The sequence below is a fragment of the Lactuca serriola genome, chromosome 8 (assembly GCF_051521515.1).
Source record: "Lactuca serriola cultivar US96UC23 chromosome 8, Lser_US96UC23_V15, whole genome shotgun sequence".
Classification (NCBI taxonomy): Eukaryota; Viridiplantae; Streptophyta; class Magnoliopsida; order Asterales; family Asteraceae; genus Lactuca; species Lactuca serriola.
In genome coordinates, this window is record NC_136415.1 from 277,710,612 (window position 1) to 277,734,398 (window position 23,787).

The 23,787-nt window shown below is 32.0% G+C and overlaps 3 protein-coding genes and 1 pseudogene across 3 annotated transcripts; 1 reads left to right on the top strand and 3 right to left on the bottom strand.

Moving 5' to 3' along the window:
* Positions 1-264: 264 nt before the first annotated feature.
* On the bottom strand, positions 265-2,861 carry LOC145070244 (pentatricopeptide repeat-containing protein At3g04130, mitochondrial-like). The gene is made up of 2 exons (XM_079017179.1): positions 2,576-2,861; positions 265-1,906 (listed from the first exon to the last, which is right to left on the bottom strand). The coding sequence occupies exon 2, from the start codon at positions 1,856-1,858 to the stop codon at positions 395-397; it is 1,464 nt and encodes a 487-aa protein (XP_078873305.1). The 5' UTR covers positions 1,859-1,906; positions 2,576-2,861; the 3' UTR covers positions 265-394.
* Positions 2,862-11,012: 8,151 nt separating this feature from the next.
* LOC145068115 (pentatricopeptide repeat-containing protein At3g04130, mitochondrial pseudogene) lies at positions 11,013-12,467 on the bottom strand (annotated as a pseudogene).
* Positions 12,468-18,490: 6,023 nt separating this feature from the next.
* LOC145066142 (uncharacterized) lies at positions 18,491-18,916 on the top strand. The gene has a single exon (XM_079013330.1). The coding sequence runs from the start codon at positions 18,491-18,493 to the stop codon at positions 18,914-18,916; it is 426 nt and encodes a 141-aa protein (XP_078869456.1).
* Positions 18,917-21,131: 2,215 nt separating this feature from the next.
* LOC145068337 (glyceraldehyde-3-phosphate dehydrogenase GAPC1, cytosolic) lies at positions 21,132-23,586 on the bottom strand. Its single transcript, XM_079015291.1, has 9 exons — positions 23,463-23,586; positions 23,330-23,362; positions 23,136-23,236; positions 22,487-22,702; positions 22,236-22,382; positions 21,994-22,152; positions 21,775-21,917; positions 21,504-21,677; positions 21,132-21,416 (listed from the first exon to the last, which is right to left on the bottom strand). The coding sequence occupies exons 1-9, from the start codon at positions 23,464-23,466 to the stop codon at positions 21,368-21,370; spliced, it is 1,026 nt and encodes a 341-aa protein (XP_078871417.1). The 5' UTR covers positions 23,467-23,586; the 3' UTR covers positions 21,132-21,367.
* Positions 23,587-23,787: the final 201 nt, after the last annotated feature.

Below are 23,787 nucleotides of genomic sequence, written 5' to 3' on the forward strand. Positions count from 1 at the left end.
AACCATTATAATGGCACAACTCACTAGGCTTGAAGGAAATAATTGGACAATGATAAGATTAGAAGTTAGACAACCTAAAATATCTTTTTGAAATATCATTTATCTCTTTATGAAAATATCTTTTTGAAATATCATTTATCTCTTTATGAAAATATCTTTTTGAAATATCATTTATCTCTTTATGAAAATGTAAAATGCTTTAAATTGTATTAGCAAAAATTATTAAAGCTTATTGCTTGATACATAATTGCAAATAATGTCATATACTTATGAGATTTCCATATGATAAAACATTAAAGATGGGTTGGTAACAAAATTATTGTCAAATGAAAATGGTGAATAAATTCCTTAACAAAAACAACAAAAGTGCAACATGTGGATCAAGATTTGGTGCTCAAGATGATTTCATACGCTTTATATATCCTTCGATAAAATCAGCAGCATCATAATTCTTCATCTGTTTAATTTCCTCCAAAAGTAAAGCACACGTATAATATCTCGGTTTAATATCTTTACCTATCATCTCCTTAAATAATCCATACGCCCACTCACATTCATTAACTCTACATAATCCATGAATCAGAAGACTATACGTACACAAATCAAGACTAAGATTATACTTATTAACCATTTCATCCAACAAATCACTCAACCATAAATCCACCTTTCTTGTTCTTAACCACATCTTCAATAAAGGATTAAACGACTGAATATCCGGTTTACAATCACCCAAATTCCCCATATTCTTGACCACATTCATCGCTTCCTCATCTTTCCCATGATGACAAAACATTGCAATCATCGTATTAAAAGTTGATGTATTTCTAGAAACCTTAAATCTCGCCATTTCAACTTCAAACACATAAATCGCCTCTTGAATTTTCCCGGATTTTGCTAAAGTATGAATCAAGGAATTGTAAAAAAGCGTATCGGGTTCACATCCAAAAGATTTCATTTTTTCAGGTATTCCCAATGCTTCCTCAAATTCCCCAAATTTTGTCAAGTAACACATGATTATAGTGAATGTTACAACATTAGGAGGGCAATTATGTACTTTCATCTCGTCAAGTAACTCATAGACTTTACCGAATTCAGAATCTTGACAATATGACTTGATGATTGTTGAGTATGTGATAACAGAGGGACTAAATCCGTACCCTTTCATTTCTTGAATTGTCCAATGTGCTTCATCAACCCTTTTAACTTTACACCAACCATGTATGAATATGTTAAAAGTATGAGGAGTAGGTGGGATGCATGATTTTAGCTCCAAGAAAATCTTGCGAGCTTGTTCTACTTTATTCTCTTTGCACAAAGTGTCAAGTAAAAGATTCATGGATTCAGAGTTCTTTTCTAACCCAAATGTGTGTAAGTCATCAAAAATCTTTACAGCTTCTTGCCATTTTCCTACCCCACAAAGCCTTCTCATAACCTTGGTGATACTACCAAGTGTAACATGATGATGATGATGATGATGATGATGATGATGTATTTGGTTGACTAGTGACATCATCTTTTCTATCTGTTTTGTTTTTCCTAATATGTCGAGGAGTATCTCGTATGATTTTGGTAATGGTGTGTGATCTTTAATGGATTCTGCCCATTTGAATACTCCCAATGCTGACTTCCAATCGTCTTTGAATCGGTGTAGAAGGTGAGAAAGAAGGGTGTCAGAGATGGGTATGGTGCTACATGCTTGATCATGCATGAGAGACTGGAAAATCTCATCATAAGTTGCTCCAGATTGAACTTTGGAAATGATAATATTGATGTTTTTGGGTGCATTGGTGGTGAATCGGAGGGAAAATGAGGCATGAGATTGAAGAATAGAGATTTGTTTCACTGTTGCTCTTGGCATAGAAGAACATGAAGTGGGTTGTATAAGATGATTGCTAAACTAGTAATCCTGCAAGTTCAATTAAGAACATGATGAATGAACGTATTAGTAATAAAATAAGAAATGATAGTAATTTGGTGTTCTTCTTAAATAAGCAAAGATTCATTAAGGTTAAGCACCCAATTGGGTATTATATATACCACACCAGTCATGGTTTAGGCTACTAAGCATTTCATCGAACACCTTGTATGCAATATTATACTAGGAAGCATTTCATCAAACACTTTGTATGCAATATACATGAAGGTGTAACGAGTTTGCTTCAAAACGCAAGGTGTACTTGATGGAATCATGCAACATAACAACGTTTCTACTAATGACGAAAGGTATGAATAAAAGATTGATGTATCATTTTTGGTTTTGTATAAGTTAACCAATCTCACAGACTCCCTTAATCTGTCAACATTGAAATTATGGTCAGGTTGAATAAGCAAAGAAAAAATGCAGAAAGTTGTAGGAACAATTTGATGTTTGGAACATTTGATTTTAACATCAGATTCAGCTAATCACATTGATGACAGATATGAGAAATCACAGGAACATCACAGCAACATCACAGAAATCGAAAATTCACAGCAACATCACAGATATGAGAAATCACAGAACATCACAGCAAATTCATAGAAATCGGAAAATCTCAAATGTTTTAGAAATTCAGAAATCGAAACAACCACTTACCTCGGTGTTGTCGGTCGATTTTAGAGAGGGGATGTGAACAGTAAAGTCACGGTCCAATATCCATGAAACACAGTCGACTGTCGAGTCGTTTCCAGCAAAACAAAGCTCGTGACGTGAAGACCGGCGGTGAGGCAGAAGGGCGTCGAAAGGCAGTGAGGCGGAAGGGCGTCGACAGGCGGCCGATGACTCTGTCGTCGTCTCGTCGACGAAGCTGATGACGGGATTGGGCTATTGGCGTCTTGGGTGGGAGTGATATTTGAGAAGTCGCCGTTTCAAAATGAAGAAGGAAACGAAAAAAAAAAAAAAAAGTCAATCTAATCAATTTTTTTTGACATTTGATTTAATATTTTTGTTTAATTTCTTTTTTGTTTTTTTAGATTTGATTTGACTTTATATATATAGTAGACACATCTATATAATTGAAATATTTACAAATACATGTAATAATATTGTTAAATTTGATATAATAATTCTTATATTAAATTGATATAATATATTATTATTTTGATTTATATGATAATATAAATATCTATTTTAATTGCATAATCTTAACCGTTTGAATGACTTCTACTCGCGAGTTACTCATGAATAAAATTATATATAATATATGGTTTAATGTTATTTATAGTTGTTATTGTTAATTAATTTTTTAAAATTTATTTGCTTAATGTTTTAATTTCTATAATTATAATTATTTAAAACATTAAACATTGTTTTTTTTATTTTAAAGGTAACAATATAATCATTTCTATAGAGTTATTTTTAACTATTATTATTGTAATTTATTTTAAGTTACTTATTTGAAAGCCATTAACGATTATAAAAATATCTTTAAGAAATATTTTAGTTAAATTGAGATTATAATTAAGGTTTTGCATTTAGCACCACAATTTTTCACTTTTAACTATTCACAAAATATGCATTAGGTTTTTTGAGTGGAACTGAAATTTATATTTAAGTTGACACTATAATGTTATATTTAAATTAACAATTTAAGTATCTTGTCCTGTGACAACCCGTAATTTCTATCTTGTAAAAGTCAAACTTGGTTAACTAAAGTCAAACATATCAATCAAAGGTCAAATTTATTTCTTTTATTATCTTAATATAGTTAGGGTAATGAATTCATAAGTGTATAAACCTAGCATTCTTAGGTGTTATGAGTATTGGAGGAAAGTCATTTGGAACCGAGAACCGCAAACCTTGCTTAGAACGCAAACGAGCCTTCGAGCCGTGAACGGACTTCGGACCATGAACCCTCGGTTTGTGGTCGTGATTTCCCCTTATATAAGTGAGTGTTGACTGATTTTACCTCACTTCTTCCCTTCTAACCGCAAACTCAAGGCTTTTCTCCCAAAGATCTTCAACCGAAAACACCTTCCTCTCAACTATCATCCATTCCCTTTGAATCTTCTTAAGATATTGCTAAAGATCTTCAAGTATTCTTCATTCTTCAAGATCCTTGGGTCGTAAACTCAAGAACATCAAGTTGTTCTTGGGCCATGAACCCTTGCATCATCATCATTTGTCAAGAACATCAAGTCGTGAACCTAAGATCATCAAGATCTTTGGGCCGTGAACACTTGCATCATCATCATTTCACCAAGAACACACACTATAGTGTAGGCCATGAACTCCTTCCAGCCTTCCCTTTTCAACTCTAGCACCCTCTTTTGTATGTTAAGCTTGCAACTCAATCCGTTTTCTTATTATATTTATGATTATGATCACTAATGGTATACATATATGCTATGTGAAATACATTTTAGGACTCGTTTTGTCTCGGGATCTAACTTGGGGAACTTATCATCCTATATCGAACATTCAATCGAATCACTCCCACAAGGTGAGTTCATACCTCTACGATCACAGTTTTAAATGCTTTTTAGGGGGAGAATACAAGTAGAACACAATATAATTGTGTTAACCACTTTCGTGTGAAAACATCAAATAAAAGGATTTCTTATACTCAAACACTTGTTAAAACCATCTTAAAACTCTTTTAAACTATTTTTAGACTTCTGTTTTTATCAAAATCATATTCGCGTATATATTTATGTATAAGTATGCTTTAACGGACTTAGGACTATTGCTAAATACCGTAACTCCGGTTCCTTGTTTGGTTGTGGGCTTAGGGTAGGATCACTTGTCCGATTGTCTGCTAAATCATAGTTATACTTATTAAATGCATACATGAATATTAAACCCCATTTTTTAAGGAACATACTTAACTCAATTGCTTATATTGAACAATTGAGTCTTTTCTACAAATCAGTAACATTTCAAACAAACATACTAGTAAACTATAATAAGTATAGTTTAGAGGATCACTACATACTATTTCTAGAACAGAGAAACATACATGAGTCAATACATACATACTATTACTATTCATTTGTAAGAACAGAAAGGAACATACATATTATAACAAGAACAATAAGGAACATACATACTATAACAATAACAATAAGGAACATATATACTATAACAAGAACAAGATAACTAAAATGTGAGATACTATTTCATGGCATAGCAATATTCTTGTTGTGTCACGTTTTATAACTAGAGTCTCCTGGAGGGATAGCATGAGTTTGTGTATAGATGTATACGGGATTGACCATCCTACACCTTGCTGCTAGCTACAGTGGGACCTGCGGGTCTACGGGTAACAAATGTCATACCATTTTCGACGCCTGAAGAACGTCGTGTTTTATACTAGTCTATCAAGTATGGTTATAACCTAATCACAATTTACCTTAATTAACAGTTTGGTTTTAAGGTAGTTAGTGCTTCAGTAGAGTATTTTTACAACACTATTGTACATCTTCATTTTCCATTACATTCATACAGTGATATTCTCACATAAGAAATGCATACTATTTTTCGAGTAAAGATAGTTTTACAAATATGGAAAACACATATTTATACTATTTCAAGTACAAACACACGGTTTACACCATTTTCAAAGAGAACAGAACATACAAACAGTAGAGTCTTGGTAGGAGGCTAATTTTCATTTTAGTAGAAAATTTAGGATTTTCTAGGAAATATACAAACACTTTCACCAAACAATACAAACATTTTCATGAAACAAATGCAAACCTTTGACACTAAAATACTTATGAACTCACCAACTTAAATGTTGATACTCTCTTTCAAAATAACTTGTATTCTCAGGTCACCAGTAGACAAGTACACTGGACCAGGTTTTGAGAAGACAAAGCATGTTCAAGACTCGTATTTTATTTTGATATATTTTTGGTGTCTTACAACTATACTAAGAACACACATGTATTAACTATATTATTAATGCAATGGATGTTGTTGTTTGTTTTACTATTATGCTTTGTTATGATACTATACATGACGTCCTCCACCCCAAACGTTTCTGTCGTTCTCGGTTTGGGGGTGTGACAAATTGGTATCAGAGCTTTGTTTATAATGAACTGAGTATATCAACACATAAAAGATATACAACTATAAACACATCAGGATTAAAACACTCTGACCAAGAGTTTATACTTTTAAAATAATAAAATAGTTTACTAAAGTATACATACATGCATTCATACTAGGACAGTGTCATACTAGATTAGAACAAAAGTATTGTGGTTGTTGAATAGCACAAGTAGGCTTGGGGACATATAGTCAGGACTGTGATGGATATAGCCTGATCAACTATATCTACCCGAGAAGTGATTAGCATATGCCTAGGAATAGTTGTTGTGTTGCAATAAGTCTAAAAACGTACCAGCTCTACTATAATGTAACTCCAGAACATAACATAAACTTAAAATACTATAGGAGTATTTTGTGGTACTATAATTACTTATGTGAAAACTAAAAACAACCCTTACTAGTAGGTTTATAGTTGCTGAGTGGATACGCTTAGGTTATATGTGACCAAGATGTTATAGACTTAGAATTTGTGATCTTCACTTTACTTCCTGTTCCTTTTTTGGTTGTTGACTTAGAGTTGGATCACTTATTCGAAAGTCTATTCTATCTTAAGTTATGTATAACCGGTATGCACTACATAAGTATAGAAGTAACTGGTAAGGATCATCTTATAATTATCTTTAGTAGTACATCTAATGTATGTTTCTTACACCCCTATTCTCTCTTAGATAACATGACTGGATTTCATCTGTCGGGAGACCCGTACTTTCCCGATCAAAGGAATGGTGGATGGCTTGGAGCTGATCCAGAAGAAGATAACTCGGTAGTCCCAGAGGAAGAAGACTTCGTGGAGAGTTTTAGGAGGAGAATGAAGATGAGATGCAAGAAGACTCTGACTCGGAACCCGAGGTGTATAATCCACCTCAAGTTGCCCAGAATCCTAACCCTAGACCGACATTTCAAGGCCCGACGCCTCTGTGGGCAGTGAAATTGGGAAGGTGGAGCAACGAGCAGAGACAACCACCTCCTTACAATGGAGACCGAAGCTTCTTCAACTTGAATGATGGAGGCTCAACAGACAGAGTCCTTCCTATCTTGGTTCGTCGTGTTGCTCGCAATGTTGAACAAGGAAGAGAGACCTTCGACCAAGTCACGGAAATCCGTGCTAACTCAGGAATCAACACAGTTCGCCTCCACCATCTGACCAATGACCAGGAGTTAGCAAGCACTCACACTGACACCCTACAGATAGAACTGAATGTCTGTCAATCCGAAGCTAGGGATCTTCGACAGAACCAGGTGGCATTGCAAAGGCGTGTGTGGGAAACAGAATAACAGTTAGCTGAATCCAGGGCAGAATCAAGTACTAACTAAAACAACACTCCTCGCGAGTAGAGCCTAATATACTCTCTCTTTTGGATATAGATTAGGTCTATGTATAGGCTCTAGTATTATTTTCCTGCTTATGTTTAAGACCTTGAACTTTCAGTCTGTTAGGTCTTTGTGCTGTCAATATTTTCTCTTTTTTGGTATGATATAAGACATACTCCAAGGTCAATTTTCCTAAACTCTATGCATCTATAATACCAATGATATTGACAGACATCTAATTGTCTTAGAAAAATCTTTATCCAAATTCTTTCATCTTTCTAGTAGTAGAACTTTATTTCAATCAATTACAAGGTGAACAATGGTGATTTAGTTCAAGGAACACTCTCATTATGCTCACTATTGAATTCTTACAATTATCTTCATCTTTTAAACTTACAGTTGGAAGATGCCTCCTCGCAAATCGAACAAGTGCAATCCGCCAATAACTCCAACTCAACCTCCACCTCCACCTCAATTCGATCTTGTAGTTTTTCAAGCTGCAGTGATTGCGGCTGTAACGACAACATTAACTCAAATCAATGCTAGCGGTACTAGCAGGGGTGGAATGGGTGTTAACTCTACCCTTTTTATAATTTCAACCAATTATTATATTATTATGAAATTAGTGACAAATATATATATATATATATATATATAATAATAATAATAATTTATTATCATTTCTTAATAACTAATTAATAATTTAATTAAAATTAGTTCTAAATTTTCACCGTGGTGTCCACGGGTTATAACCTAATATATATATATATATATATATATATATATATATATATATATATATGTATATATATATATATATATATATAGAGAGAGAGAGAGAGAGAGAAAGAGAGGAATAGTAATCTAAGGGCGTTTAGGAGTTTTGCTACAACATTAAAGTTGGCAACTTTAGGTCCCTGATAAATAGTATATTTTCATAGTTTTGTAGTTTTGTCACAAAAGCTTTAGAATTTAATAGATTTATTCCCTATAATTTTGTAATGTATAGAAAAGGTCCCTATAAGGTTTTTTTTTACAAAAACAGTCTATATGTTTAAGATTTTTGTAAGTTGGCAGGTTTGGCTCCTGTTTAGAAAATAAATTACAAAAATTGTCCCCATAATCCATAGAAAAGCTCCTTGTGCAACTTTTTTTTACAGAAACGATCAATGTGTTTAAAAAATAACAAAAATAATCCCTACTTAATAGAAAATTTGCAGATTATGTCCTACACCCCCGCCCCCCCCCCCCCCCCCCGCAGTAATATATTGTATTGTTTCGTCCCTACACTTTTTCATGTTTTTGTCACATGTTTTGTATATTTACAGGCTTGTTCCCTACACTTTCATCGCTAGGCAAGTTATTACCCCCGTGAAGCGGGGGTAATAACTTACTAGTTACTTTTAATTTTAAAATTCTATCACCAATTTTTTAGATCATTTTACATTCCGCACCAATAAACTACACATTCCCATATAAATTTTGGATTTAATTTAACCATTTTCTTAATTTAAAGTCTAAAGCAACAACATGTTTTTTTAGCGATTGGAAATGCATATTTGAGTATTTAACTTGTAATGGAATTGTTATTGCTATTTGGTTTAATTTAACATTTTGCTAGTATAGTGGAGTTGTTTTTATTTGGTTTAATCGAAAACCATAATGAATAACTTAAAACCGATTAAAACAAATCTTATTTAATTTAGTTATAGTTATTAAGAGATTTTAAAAAACCGATTAAATCGAACTAATTTAACTGATTTAACCATCTAAACGACCGAATAACAATCTAAATTGCGGGACAAAAGAATAGCACTTGAATTCCATGCGCTCCAAGTGAGGAGGGTCTAGGTAAATCCATGTATGACCGAGAAGACTATGTGGGGTGCTGAGGGGGGGGGGGGAGTGGACAGTCGCACAAGACTCAATTATTGTTATTGTTATTATTATTATTATTATTATTGTTATTATTATTATTATTATTTTATATATATATATAGGGTCTGGTTTCTGTGATGATTCATTTTAAAGTGAGAGCTCGTGAGTACACCTTAAAAAAATTTAAAAAAATCTTAAAAAAATACAAATCATAAAATTGAGCATAGATCTATGTCTTGGAGAAAAAAATTGGAATTTTTTTTTTGCATCATTAAAATTGATCCATGATTCAATTTTCATTTTTTATTTTGCATCATTATGATCCATGATTCAATTTTAATGATCCAATTGTTTTTCCAATTCTTTTGTTCTCTCGGACGTAGATCTATGCTCGATTTTATGATTTATAACTTTTTTAAAGTATCCTCACTTTAAAATGAGTCCTTACCCGATTATATATATATATATATATATATATATATATATATATATATATATACACACACACACATAACATTTAAGGATATTTAAATCATCAAGATCGGTTATAAAGAAGAACAAATTCAAAAGAATTATCGGGCTGGTGTGTGATAACCGGTTAACAGAAAACATAAAGATACATCCATACAGTCCACGTGAATGGTTTCTAACTTTGACCTCACTTTGTCCATGAGATTAAGGGTTTTGTCGCCATTTTCTGGCCAAACCTCTCTAGTACATGTATGTTAAGACTAAGGTTCAATGTTCGGAGCTATCAAGTGATTTCAAATAGGAAAAACAAAGCTTTAAGTTGTTTTAACTTGGATTAAAGGTAAACAGGTTTTTATTTTTCATTTACTAGCATAATTTCAAAGATTTCAAGTGTTCTCATTAACCTTAGTTTTTAAAATACATCTTTCATGTTGGCTTTAAGTTTAAATAATCATAAATTAGGTTGAGTAAGCCTGTTAATTACTTTTATTAACATGTATTCAGCAAATATGAGATTGTGTCTTCATGAAATGGAATCAAAATAAAAGAAGCTTGTGTAATTGGATTTGGTGATGCTACTCACGATGAAATAACAAGTTGCTTGTGGCAAATTACTCACATTTCTCATGAGTATTGAAATAGGACAAATTTTATGATTACAATCTTATTGAAGCACATCATGTTGATTAAAGAGACCAAAATTGGTTAGTTGAATGTGAATTTAACCATACCTCTAGACAAGGGTATCTCTTAGCATGAAATTAAAAAATGACAAGTATTGTATATTGGGAAAAAGCCATGTAATATCATAAATAATATATTAGGATGAAATAAATGATAGAATACTTGCGTTGACATAATATGGAAGCTTATCTACATGTGTTGAATCATTATAATGGGACAACTCACTAGGTTTGAAGGAAATAATTGGACAATGACAACATTAGAAGTTAGACAACCTAACTTCTTAGTACATGGTCATATTTTTTTACATGGGACACATGTCAAAATGTCTTTTTGAAATATCATTCATCTCTTTATGAAATGTAAAATGTTTTAAATTGTTATTAGCAAAAATTATGAAAGCTTTTGAATTTACTTTATTGCTTGATACATAATGTCATACACTTATGAGATTTCCATATGATGATAAAACATTAAAGATGGGTTGTTAACAAAATTATTGTCAAATGAAAATGGTGAATAAATTCCTTAAACAATTTGCAAATGCTTGTCTTCTGTATCAAGTTTAAACTCATCCCATTTCAAATCTTAACAAAAACAACAAAAGTGCAACATGTTGATCAAGATTTGGTGCTCAAGATGATTTCATACGCTTCATATATCCTTCAATAAAATCAACAGCATCATACTTCTTCATCTGTTTAATTTCCTCCAAAAGTAAAGCACACGTATAATATCTCGGTTTAATCTCTTTACCTATCATCTCCTTAAATAATCCATACGCCCACTCACATTCATTAACTCTACATAATCCATGAATCAGAAGACTATACATACACAAATCAAGACTAAGATTATACTTATTAACCATTTCATCCAACAAATCACTCAACCATAAATCTACCTTTCTTGTTCGTAACCACATCTTCAATAAAGGATTAAACGACTGAATATCCGTTTTACAATTTCCAAAATTCTTGAGCACATTCATCGCTTCTTCATCTTTTCCATGATGACAAAACATTGCAATCATCGTATTAAAAGTCGATGTATTTCTAGAAACCCTAAATCTCACCATTTCAACTTCAAACACATAAATCGCCTCTTGAATTTTCCCGGATTTTGCTAAAGTATGAATCAAGGAATTGTAAAAAAGCGTATCGGGTTCACATCCAAAAGATTTCATTTTTCCAGGTATTCCCAATGCTTCCTCAAACTCCCCAAATTTTGTCAAGTAACACATGACTATAGTGAATGTTACAACATTAGGAGGGCAATTATGTACTTTCATCTCGTCGAGTAACTCATAGACTTTACCGAATTCAGAATCTTGACAATATGACTTGATGATTGTTGAGTATGTGATAACAGAGGGACTAAATCCGTACCCTTTCATTTCTTGAATTTTCCAATGTGCTTCATCAACCCTTTTAACTTTACACCAACCATGTATGAATATGTTAAAAGTATGAGGAGTAGGTGGGATGCATGATTTTAGCTCCAAGAAAATCTTGCGAGCTTGTTCTACTTTATTCTCTTTGCACAAAGTGTCAAGTAAAAGATTCATGGATTCAGTGTTCTTTTCTAACCCAAATGTGTGTAAGTAATCAAAAATCTTTACAGCTTCTTGCCATTTTCCTACCCCACAAAGCCTTCTCATAACCTTGGTGATACTACCAAGTGTAACATGATGATGATGATGATGTATTTGGTTGACTAGTGACATCATCTTTTCTATCTGTTTTGTTTTTCCTAATATGTCGAGGAGTATCTCGTATGATTTTGGTAATGGTGTGTGATCTTTAATGGATTCTGCCCATTTGAATACTCCCAATGCTGAATTCCAATCGTCTTTGAATCGGTGTAGAAGGTGAGAAAGAAGGGTGTCAGAGATGGGTATGATGCTACATGCTTGATCATGCATGAGAGACTGGAAAATTTCATCATAAGTTGCTCCAGATTGAACTTTGGAAATGATAATATTGATGTTTTTGGGTGCATTGGTGGTATATTGGAAGCATTTCATCAAACACCTTGTATGCAATATACTAGGGAGCATTTCATCAAACACTTTGTATGCAGTATACATGAAGGTGTAACATGTTTTCTTGTAGTCGAGTTTGATTTTTGATTTTCAAGCTTGTAGTTTGCTTCAAAATGCAAGGTGTCCTTGATGGAATCTTGCAATATAACAACGTTTCTACTAATGACAAAAGGTATGAATAAAAGATTGATGTATCATTTTTGGTTTTGTATAAGTTAACCAACCATGTTCAGATAGCAATATGTTGAGTTTAAGGGCGTCTTACTCTGATAGATTCAGTTGACCGGAAGACTGAGCAATAGAGAACAAAGATTCTGAATCAATCGCGAAGTTGTCTTTTGTGTGTGTGATGTCCCCGTTTTTTAATAGAGAACGGATGACAGATGGGTTCTTTGGGTTCTATGCCTATGGATTTTGTTGGTCGACTACCTCGCTAGATTAGACCGGAAGGAGTGGTGTGACAACGAAACCCCACTCCCTCCCTACAGCGTCACTTCAATTTTTCTTACTATTTTAATTAAAACTTCTTTTTAGACATAATTTTTTATTACTTGAAAATTAAAATTAAAAAAAAAACATAACATTAAAAATTCAAAAAACATTACATCGCATTATACAAAAAAAAAAACAAAAAAAAAACATACATGACATTAAAATAATCCTAAAACTTAAAAAACACAAATAAAATAACTAAAGCAAACTACATAAAATCGTTATCCGAGATTGGTGATTTTTTTTAAAAGATTAAGAGAGAAGAGATTGTATTGAGGTTAAAAACAAATGAAGTGTATATGTATATATAGGAAAGAAAGGCAAAAAAAAGGTCAACTATTAAACCAACCAATCACAGGCCACGGTGCTCTACAGCCGCAGCGCGGCCAAAACCGCGGTCTGGGGGCGGTGTGCGCGGTCCAGTTGGCGCAAACCGCGGTCCCAGGCCGCGGCACACCCTCCAGCCTTATTTGTCCCCGTTTATTTAAATGAGAGGAAATGAGTAAAGTAGCTAATTTTATTAATTAACTAGGTGAATGTCCGCGCATTGTGTGAAAAACACCTATATAGTTGAAGTCTTTACAAATATATGTGTTTTTTTTTAAATATAACAATAATATTGTTGTTAAATTTGATATCATAATTCGTATACTAATTTGATGTAATATATTGATTATTTTGAATTATATGATAATATATATACATCTATTATAACTACATTATCTCAATAGTTTGGATGACATTTACCCATGAATTACACGTGAATAAAATTAAATATAATATATTGGTAAATGTTATTTATAGTTTTTTATTATTGTTAATTAATTTTTTAAATTTATTTGTTTAATGTTTTAATTTCTATCATTATAATTATTTAAAACATCAAACATTGTTTTTTGATTTTAAATGTAACAATATAATCATTTATATAGAGTTATTTTTAACTATTGTTACTATAAGTTATTTTAAGCTACTTATTTGAAAATTTTTAACGGTTATTAAAATATCTCTAAGAAATATTTTTGTTAAATTGAGATTACAGTTTAGTTTTTGCATTTATCACTACAATTTATCACTTTTACCTATTTATAAAATATTCTTTAGTCTTTTTAAGTGGAAATAAAATTTATATTTAAGTTGATACTGTAATGTTATATTTAAATTAACAATTTAAGTATTTTTATCCAAACTGTTCAAAAGTTGTAGCTTTAAACTGATAATTGTTTACATATAACAAAATTTTAAATCTAATAAATTAAGTATAATATTTTAAAAGTTAAAGATATAAATTTATAAGTAGAAGTAAAGATATTATTTTAGAATTTAAATTTATTTTATTTATGATTACACTTTAAGTTTAATATTTATTTAATCTTATTAACCAACTTATAATCATTATTAGAAGGACACTAAAATTTATCACTTTTAACTATTTACAAAATATTTTTTGGGTTGTTTAAGGTAAACTAAAATTTATATTTAAGTTGACCCTGTAATGTTATATTTAAATTAATAATTTAAGTATTTTAGACAAATGGTTCCAAAATTGTATCTTTAAAATGATAATGGTTTACATCCAGCAATATATTAACACTAATAAATTAAGTATAATATGTTAAAACTTAAAAAATATAACTTTATAAGTAGAAGTAAAGATATTATTTTAATATTGAAATTTAGTTGATATATGATTACCCTTTAGGTTTGATATTTATTTAACCTTATTAACCAATTATATTTATTATTAGAAAGAAATTGAAAAGTCATGGGAGTTTCAAATGAATGTTGTGAAAAGAAAAATACATGGAAGTTTCAAATGCATGAGGTTCAAGGAAAAATGCTAGCTTTATAAGATATATAGATATAGATAGATAGATATAGATATAGATATAGATATAGATATAGATAGATATAGATAGATTATCTTTTTTTATTCAAAAAATACCAATTATCTCAAATAGCTACTGAAATCGTATGTATTTCAAATCGTCTTTTCTTTTGCCTTGACCTATGGTTTCGATATATATATATATATATATATATATATATATATATATATATATATATATATATATATATATATATATATTCATTTTTTTCAAAATACCATACGAACTAGAATTTCATGTTAGAATAAATCGTTTCAACCTCTATTTTTCTATAGATGGCAGGTTTTGTGTACTGCTCATGGTAAAACTTTATAATTTTGGCAATTTGTTTATTACTAATATTTTAAATTTCTTTACATGTTATTCCTAGAAAACATTTGGATTATTTTGGGTGCTATTTATCATTTCTGGCAAGTTGATGTGTTAATGTTATTCACTTAAAAAAATAATTATTTTGGATGTTAGTTTTGTTGATAAGTCATAAAACAAAAACAGAAAATAAGTTTCAAATATAAATTAAAACTTTATGTCTTCTTACATCTTTTATTTTTGAAATTCTAACAATCTAACATATATCCATAAATTATATATATATATATATATATATATATATATATATATATATATATATATAAAAGTTACAAATTCTATTAAGTTATAATAGTTAATTAGTTAAAAGCTAAAAAGTTTTAGTATTAAAATAATATTTAATACAATTATAAAAGGCCTTTTGATATTAGTAATTATATGTTAAGTTAAAGAGTTGTAAGTTTTAAATGAATATAGTTAAAATATTTTGGGTTTTTTTATATATAGATATATAAGATTATTTATAAAGAAAAACATTAAACTAGCCAAAACATGATGATTTAATTTTATTTCTTTAAAGTAATTTCATACTCTTGATAATACGAATTACTTTTTAGTATTTGAATGTATACACTCTTTTATTGTAAATTTAGTCACATTCATGTATTTATTAATTACATATGTTGTATGTTTCATCAAATGGAGTATAAAGATTTGTGCATCTGATTTTGTCCGCCAAATGTTTGAATCAAATATTCCAACCAATTTTTTTTATAATATTTGAACTATCATATCTCTCTCATACTAGCTTGGAATGATCTAAAATTTGTTTCTGCATATTCTCCTTGGTGTTAGCTACAAGTTAGGTTCATAAGTCATTTAAATTTGATTAATATTGGCTTAGTTATATTCCTTCGAACATGCGATGTTACAGTTGTATTTTTAGCACTCTTTGTTAAGAAACATTTGTGATATTTGAACTGTCATATTTACCACATTCTAGCTTGGAATAAGCTGGTCTTTTTCCAAAGTATTGTCCTATTTGTTAGCTACAATGTAGTCATTGTAATTAGATTAAGTCAATAATTTGGATCAGGTCACTCGGGGAATACTTGATCAAGTGGCTCGAGTACATTCTGTTAGAATAAATTAAAAGTCTTTAATGTCTAACACATTCTGTTAGAATTATAGTTTTATTCTATCAGAATATACTGAAAGTTATACTATTTTAAAGTTGATTATGTTTTTTTTTTATTTAGGTTTTGAAGGGGCTGCTATTGATGTGGAAAATGAAGAAAACATGGAGAACGAGAGTATTCTAGCAGAATGTTGTTATTTTTTAAGAATGTTATTCATATTTGTTGATATTATTTTAGAATATTTATAACTATATTAAAATGTATAAGACTTTTAGTCTGTAATATTATGTATGAATTTGTATTTAAATTCGGATGTAAAAGAATAAATTAGAATGTTGTTATTTTTTAACCTCGGATTCAAGAATTTTGTTATTCTTCAATAATATTCTAATAGAATAAAATTATGAAAGAACATCATTCTAACAAAAAAATATTCTGGCAGAATAAAATCGTTTATTTTTCAAATTACGTTAGAATTAAAATTAAATTAATTAAAAAAATTCAAAAATTTTAAATTAGGAGAATTAATTATCCCTAAAAATAAAAAATTTCCTTTTATAAATGTAGTTAAATGTCCAAAATACCCTTTTGCTAAAATTTGTGTGATTATATGGTACATGCTATCATATTGTAATAACATACACTCTCAAATCATGTCCATTGATTAATTTCATCCGTTGGTTCAGATCTGTGCATTCTAGCACACAATAGTTAGTAAAAACAAAATAACATAAGCCTAAGAAGACATAAAATATTAGTTAGATTGTTAGAATTTCAAAAATAAAAGATCTAAGAAGACATAAAATAATATTTAATACAATTATAAAAGGCTTTTTGATATTAGTAATTATATGTTAAGTTAAAGAGTTTTAAGTTTTAAATGAATATAGTTAAAATATTTTGGGTTTTATATATATATATATATATATATATATATATATATATATATATATATATATATATATATATATATATATATATAAAAGATTATTTATAAAGAAAAACATTAAACTAGCCAAAACATTAATTAAGGATAATGACTTAAAAGGGTAATACATTCTTCGATTTGTACACATTTGGTCACTGAGTTTATTTTTTGTTCACATTTACCCCTTCAACTTGTTAAACTGTACACATTCAGTCCTTATGACCGGTTATTTCAGGTTAACTGGTAAAAATGTCTTAATAGGGTAATATATTTCTCATTTTGTACACATTTACTCCTTAATATTTTTGTACACATTTAGTCCTTAATGTTTTTTGTTGCAAAATAATTTATTTTTGTATTTGTAATCATTCAATACTTATGAATGTTTTTTTTTAAGTTTTTCTCACAACATCTTACATGGAACAATCATTAACGAGGTGGTTTAGGCTTTTGATGTTTATGTCCATCGCGATCTCGACTACTTGGTTGCTTAGGTCATGTGTTTTGAACGTCATAACTTTTTCATACTATATCGGATTTTAACGATCTTTATATCTATGCGTTTGTATTTCACTCTACTACAACTTTCGTTTATATAATTATATTACTCCCGTTAAAAAGTAATATATTTTTTAATTACGATATTAATATCCATACGTTTTTTATGAATGCATGTATGGATGTTTTTTTTTTCATAAAATCGTAAGTAAAAACATATTATATTTTAACGGGGGTAATATGAACAAAAGTTATAGCAGACTTAAAAAACGAAGATGTAGATATAAAGATCGTTAAAATCAGATATCGTATGAAGAAGTTACGACGTTCGGAATACAAAACCTAAGTCAAACCACAAGACCTATACAACCAATCAGTCGAGACTGCGATGGACATAAGCATCCACAGCCTCAAACACCTCATCAATCAGGGATGGGCGTAGGATTTGGTAGTAGGTGTTGCCGATTCGTAGTAGGTGTTGTCGGTAAGTAGAAAAAAGAAAAAGACAAAACTTCAAAAATGGTCCCTGTGGTTTCCGAAATATCAAGTTTTGTCCCTAAGTTCAAAAAACCTCACAGATGGTCCCTGTGGTTTCAAAACTTTTAACAAATGGTCCTTCCGGCTAACTCAATTAGTTTTTGGCCGTTAAGTGGAGAGTATTTATGTCATTTCACTGCCATAGGGACCATTTATGAAGATTTGTCTTATTTTAAAAAGAAAAACTAATTATTTAATATTAAAGGGTCCTCCCTCTCTCTCTCTCTCTCTCTCTCTCACACACACACACACAAACACAAACATACAAATATGGGTATGGGTGTAATAATCATCGACAGGTCCACCGTACAAGCCTTCGTTAACGATGAAACTCAGTTCAAAACCAGCGTCGACGCCCAGTTCGATTCCCTCGATGTCAACAACGGCGGTGTTCTATCCAGATCCGAGATACATAAGGCTTTTGAGTCCATGAGGTTGCTGGAAGCTTACTCTGGAGTTGACACCGCCTTGCCCCCGGAGGAGCTTACCCGTCTCTACGATTCTGTGTTTCTGAGCTTCGATGAAGACTCGAACGGCACCGTTGATCTGGAGGAGTTTAGGTCGGAAATGAAGAAGACCATGCTCGCCATTGCCGTTGGGTTGGGGTCTTCGTCGATTCAGATGGCGGTGGAAGATGATGATCAGAGTTTTCTGAAAAAAGCAGTTGATTTAGAAGCGGCCAAGATATCTGAGAGTTCTTAGATCTGACGGTGCACTATTAGCTGTGATTTTGTTGTTTGTACTCTTTTATTTTATATAATGGCATGTTAGTTGTGATCATTGACCTGAAGAACAAGGCTTTCTCCTTCAATAAAACCTTGAACTTCTTCAAAACCTTGGCCACAATTCTTCTCTCATATCTCTGATCTCTCAATTTTTTTTCTCATTCACCGAATCTCGAAAATTGCAGCAATATCACACCCATTTAGTTTCGATCACACCCCGTGAAAGGAATTAGGAATTTACCTACACATGACTGGAATTGAGAAATCGAGACTGGTTGAACAATTCCAATGGTTTCTTCCAACCTAGACTAGTGAATAAGGGTCTTCTGATTTTGTTGCTCTCTTCTTTGAAAGAAACCATGGACTGTGATTGATGGTGGTGACAAGGTAGAAGTAAGGTGAAGGTAACGAAAACGGAGGTAGGAGATACTTATTTTACTGTTGAACAATCGAAATAAAGGGGTTGCTGAAGGGAAGGGATGACGGTGGATTTGTGTGTTTTGATCGGAGTAAAGGCATGAAATCACTTACCTTGGTCGATGTCACCTGGTGGTGATGATGGTAGAAGGAGCAGATAACAACTTTAATTCTAATGGAGAAGGTGGTTGGATGTTTTTGAGAGAGAGAGAGAGAGAGAGAGAGGACCCTTTAATATTAAATAATTAGTTTTTCTTTTTAAAATAAGACAAATCTTCATAAATGGTCCCTGTGGTAGTGAAATGACATAAATACCCTCCACTTAACGGCCAAAAACTAACGGAGTGAGCCGGAAGGACCATTTATTAAAAGTTTTGAAACCACATAGACCATCTGTGAGGTTTTTTGAACTTAGAGACTAAACTTAATATTTTCGGAAACCACATGGACTATTTTTGAAGTTTTGTCAAAGAAAAAAATATCGAAAAATTTACATTGCGTATAGAAAAAGCAGGGGTTGTCGGTGCCACTACGGGCACAACCAAAGAGAACCGTCTATGTCATCAATGATAGTCTCATGTTAGATGTCGTGAGAAAAACCCTAAATAAATCATTCATAAGTACTGAATTTGTACAAAAACAAAAAATGACTTATTTTGAAACAAAAAAAATATTAAGGACTAAATGTGTACAAAAATATTAATGACTAAATGTGTACAAAATGAGAAATATATTACCCTAATAAGACATTTTTCCCGGCTAACCTGGAGTAACCGATCATAAGGACTGGATGTGTACCGTTTAACAAGTTAAAGGGGTAAATGTGGACGAAAAAAAAACTCAGTGACCAAACGTGTACAAATCGAAAAATATATTACCTTTTTAAGTCATTATCCCCATTAATTACTTACCAATTTTTAACCAAAAGTCAAAGTTAACAGTTTGTCTATTGTTTTTCCTTTTCACCTACTGTTTTGACGGTTGGGCTTAGGGATGAGAATTTGGTCCGAAAACCCGAACCAAACCGAACCGAATTAGACTCGAATAAGCAATTCGATTCGGTTTTCGGGTAATTAAATAAGGCTTATTCGGTTTTCGGGTTATTCGGTCCGGGTTACCCGAATAAGGGCTTATTCGGTCCAAATGGACCGAACCGAATATGAAAAGTCACATTTTTTTTCCATCTACACGATTGCTTATTCGGTCTTATGTTCTATCAATCGTTACCCAAAATACCCACTTAATGTTTAATGTTTAACTTATATACTTATTATAATAAATGTTATTTGGATTATTTGGGTTATTCGGCTCCTTAATCATCCTGTACATGTTATTTGAGTTACTCAGGTCGGAACCAAATCGAACCGAATAATACCCGAACCGAACCGAACCCGTATTGCTTATTTGGTTCGGTTTTCGGTTTATTCGGGTTCGGGTCGGTTCGGTTCTGACCCGAATAACATCCCTAGTTGGGCTAAGGTTTCCCCTTTTTATGTTATTTTTTTTTGAAAAAAAGGAAAAAGTAGATGGGCGAGTTGGGCTTTTTTTTGTTATTTTTTGAAAAAAAAAAAAAGGAAAAGCATTTAGATGTTTTTTTTTCTCTAACTTCTTTTAAATTCCAATTAAGATAATGAGATTTCTTGTTGGGAAAAACTAAACCCACAACTCAACCACAAATATAGTGAGATTTTTAATTTTTAATTTATGTTGATTTATTAATTAGACAATAGACAAATATATCAACCAAACTGAATCATATTTGGAAACAGATACAATTGAGAAATGTGTTTTTTACTAAGAAATAAACAGATAAAAGCTCGAAACAAAAAAGTACAATCGAGCATACTAAAAAACCAAAAAAGAAGTCCCGATCATCATCCTCAGGACATTACACATGTACCAACGTTATTCCAAAAATCTCTAGTAAAAACCTTCCACAAAAGATTTCCCTTATTCAAACTCAAAAAAACAAAAACCAACACATTCCGCAATATTTAACGCTTGCTTTAATCTAGGCCTCAACAGATGCAATGTGGCAAATCAGATCAATAACACGTGAACTGCAAAAACGAATTTTAGAAAATGTCAATAACATTGTAAAAAAAATCCGTTCAAACAAAATAAAAATAACAATCCCGTTTTCTTACCTGTAACCCCATTCGTTGTCATACCACGAGACAAGTTTCACAAAGTTGTCATTCAAAGCGATCCCAGCCTTGGCATCGAAGATGCTCGACCTGCTGTCACCAACAAAGTCGGTGGATACAACATCCTCTTCGATATATCCCAAAATACCCTTCAATTTGCCTTCTGATTCCTCCCTAAATTACAAAAATGCCCCCACAAAGTTATTTCAAAATATCAGCATCGACTGAATTTTATTTTATTATAATAAACTAAGAAAACAAAAACTCTTACTTAATAGCAGCCTTGATCTGCTCATAAGTAGCCTTCTTCTCAAGTCTAACAGTTAAGTCAACAACTGAGACATCAACAGTTGGGACACGGAAGGACATTCCGGTCAATTTGCCATTAAGAGCTGGCAAAACCTTGCCAACAGCCTGCAACAAGAACAGGAAATGTAAGATTAGTTGGTGGTGGTGGTGGTGGCCGGAGAGTTCGCCGGAGAATCCTTACCTTGGCAGCTCCGGTGCTGCTGGGAATGATGTTGAAGGAGGCGGCTCTTCCACCTCTCCAGTCCTTCATGGATGGCCCATCAACGGTCTTTTGGGTGGCTGTAATGGAGTGGACAGTTGTCATAAGTCCCTCAACAATGCCGAATCTGTCGTTAATCACCTGAAAATTGTACAGAGTAATTTACAACGGCTGAAAATGAAACAAAAACAAACTTGAAGGTTGGAATTGAAAATTGAAAATACCTTAGCCAAAGGAGCAAGACAGTTGGTTGTGCAACTGGCGTTGGAAACAATGTTAAGCTCAGGTTTGTATTCGTTCTCATTGACACCAACAACAAACATGGGTGCATCCTTGCTAGGAGCAGAGATGATGACCTTCTTAGCACCACCCTGATCATATATAAAACCAATCGAGAAAAGTCAAATAAACAATCTATGATCTTCTTGTTAAGAAACAGAAAAGGTGTATAGATTTAGATCAAATCAAGTCAGACCTTTAAGTGAGCAGCAGCTTTGTCTTTGTCGGTGAAGACCCCGGTGGATTCCACCACGTAGTCAGCTCCGGCCTCACCCCATGGGATGTCTTCTGGGTTCCTGATACCGAATACAGTCACAGGCTTGTCTCCGAAGAGAAGGGTTTTCTCATCCTTCACCTTAAGTTCATTGTGCTTCCATTGGCCATGAACACTGTCGTACTTGAACATGTATGTCTGCAAGTAAAATAAATGGATCGGTTATTATACAGATTCAATACTATATAAATCCATACATCTACATTCACGAGGTAAACAGATCTTGTAGTACACTGTGATAAATGGATTTTTGATCCACTGATAGAATAATCATTTGTTTCATTCGAGTAACTTTTTATCATAAAAGGGAAAGAGATGATAGAGATTGTGCCAAATACGCCGAAACATACTGAGATCACGCACTCTATAAACCCAGACATTGATAGTGTGTTCATTCAAACTAAATAGCGTTCTAATACGTGATCCTAACTCCTAAGCATCAGTATGAATATTCCTGTTTGCAGCTTATCTAAGATCTATAATATTGAAGTGTTGATTAGCTAAAACAGCATTCGTTTATAGATCGAATCGTATTTAACACTAAAGTAGCAAACCAAAACGAGTAGTATACCATGTAATCAGTGGAGATGAAAGGATCGTTAACAGCAACAAGCTCAACATCATCTCTCTGAAGAGCAACTCTAGCAACTAGACGACCGATTCTTCCAAATCCTGTATAATATCAGTCGGATCCAGTGAATCAATAAGCAAGAAACCAAAAGGAGCTCAAAAACAGATCAAACCACAATTAAAAAAAAAATGTACCGTTGATTCCGATTCTAATCTTCTTGTCAGAACCTGCAAATTCAAATGAAGCATGTAGAAGTTAGAATCGATCGAAAACATAGATGAATAGAGATGAGAATGAAGAAAACTAATCAAGGAACGACGGGATTACCCATGGCGATTGAGTAGAGTTTTGAAGGGTTTAGAGAGAGAAATAATGTAAAGAGAAATGAGTGTGAGAATGATATGAAAGACGATTGGGGCAACTGGTATTTAAAGCTTCGGCGGATGAACCGAAGCCGTGGGTGAACGTGACAGCGGTTTCAATTTACTGTCTTGGAGAAAAAGAAATCGGAAAAATTTTGAGATCGAGCCGTTGGAAATAAAACGAATATTCCATGGATCTTTTCTTAGGGTCAAAATTTGGTAAAATGTTAGGAAAATAATTTTTACTAGTCAAATTTGGTAAAATGTCGGGAAGATAATTGGGTATTCTT

What these genes read in the sequence shown, in the direction of transcription:
- LOC145066142 (XM_079013330.1), top strand. Translation starts at nt 18,491, where the DNA reads ATGGGTGTAATAATCATCGACAGGTCCACCGTACAAGCCTTCGTTAAC.
- LOC145068337 (XM_079015291.1), bottom strand. An exon ending in AAGCTGCTGCTCACTTAAAG is followed by an intron (nt 22,383 to 22,486) that starts GTCTGACTTGAT and finishes ATATATGATCAG; the next exon opens with GGTGGTGCTAAGAAGGTCAT. An exon ending in GACAACGAATGGGGTTACAG is followed by an intron (nt 21,417 to 21,503) that starts GTAAGAAAACGG and finishes TCGTTTTTGCAG; the next exon opens with TTCACGTGTTATTGATCTGA.
- LOC145070244 (XM_079017179.1), bottom strand. Translation starts at nt 1,858, where the DNA reads ATGCCAAGAGCAACAGTGAAACAAATCTCTATTCTTCAATCTCATGCC.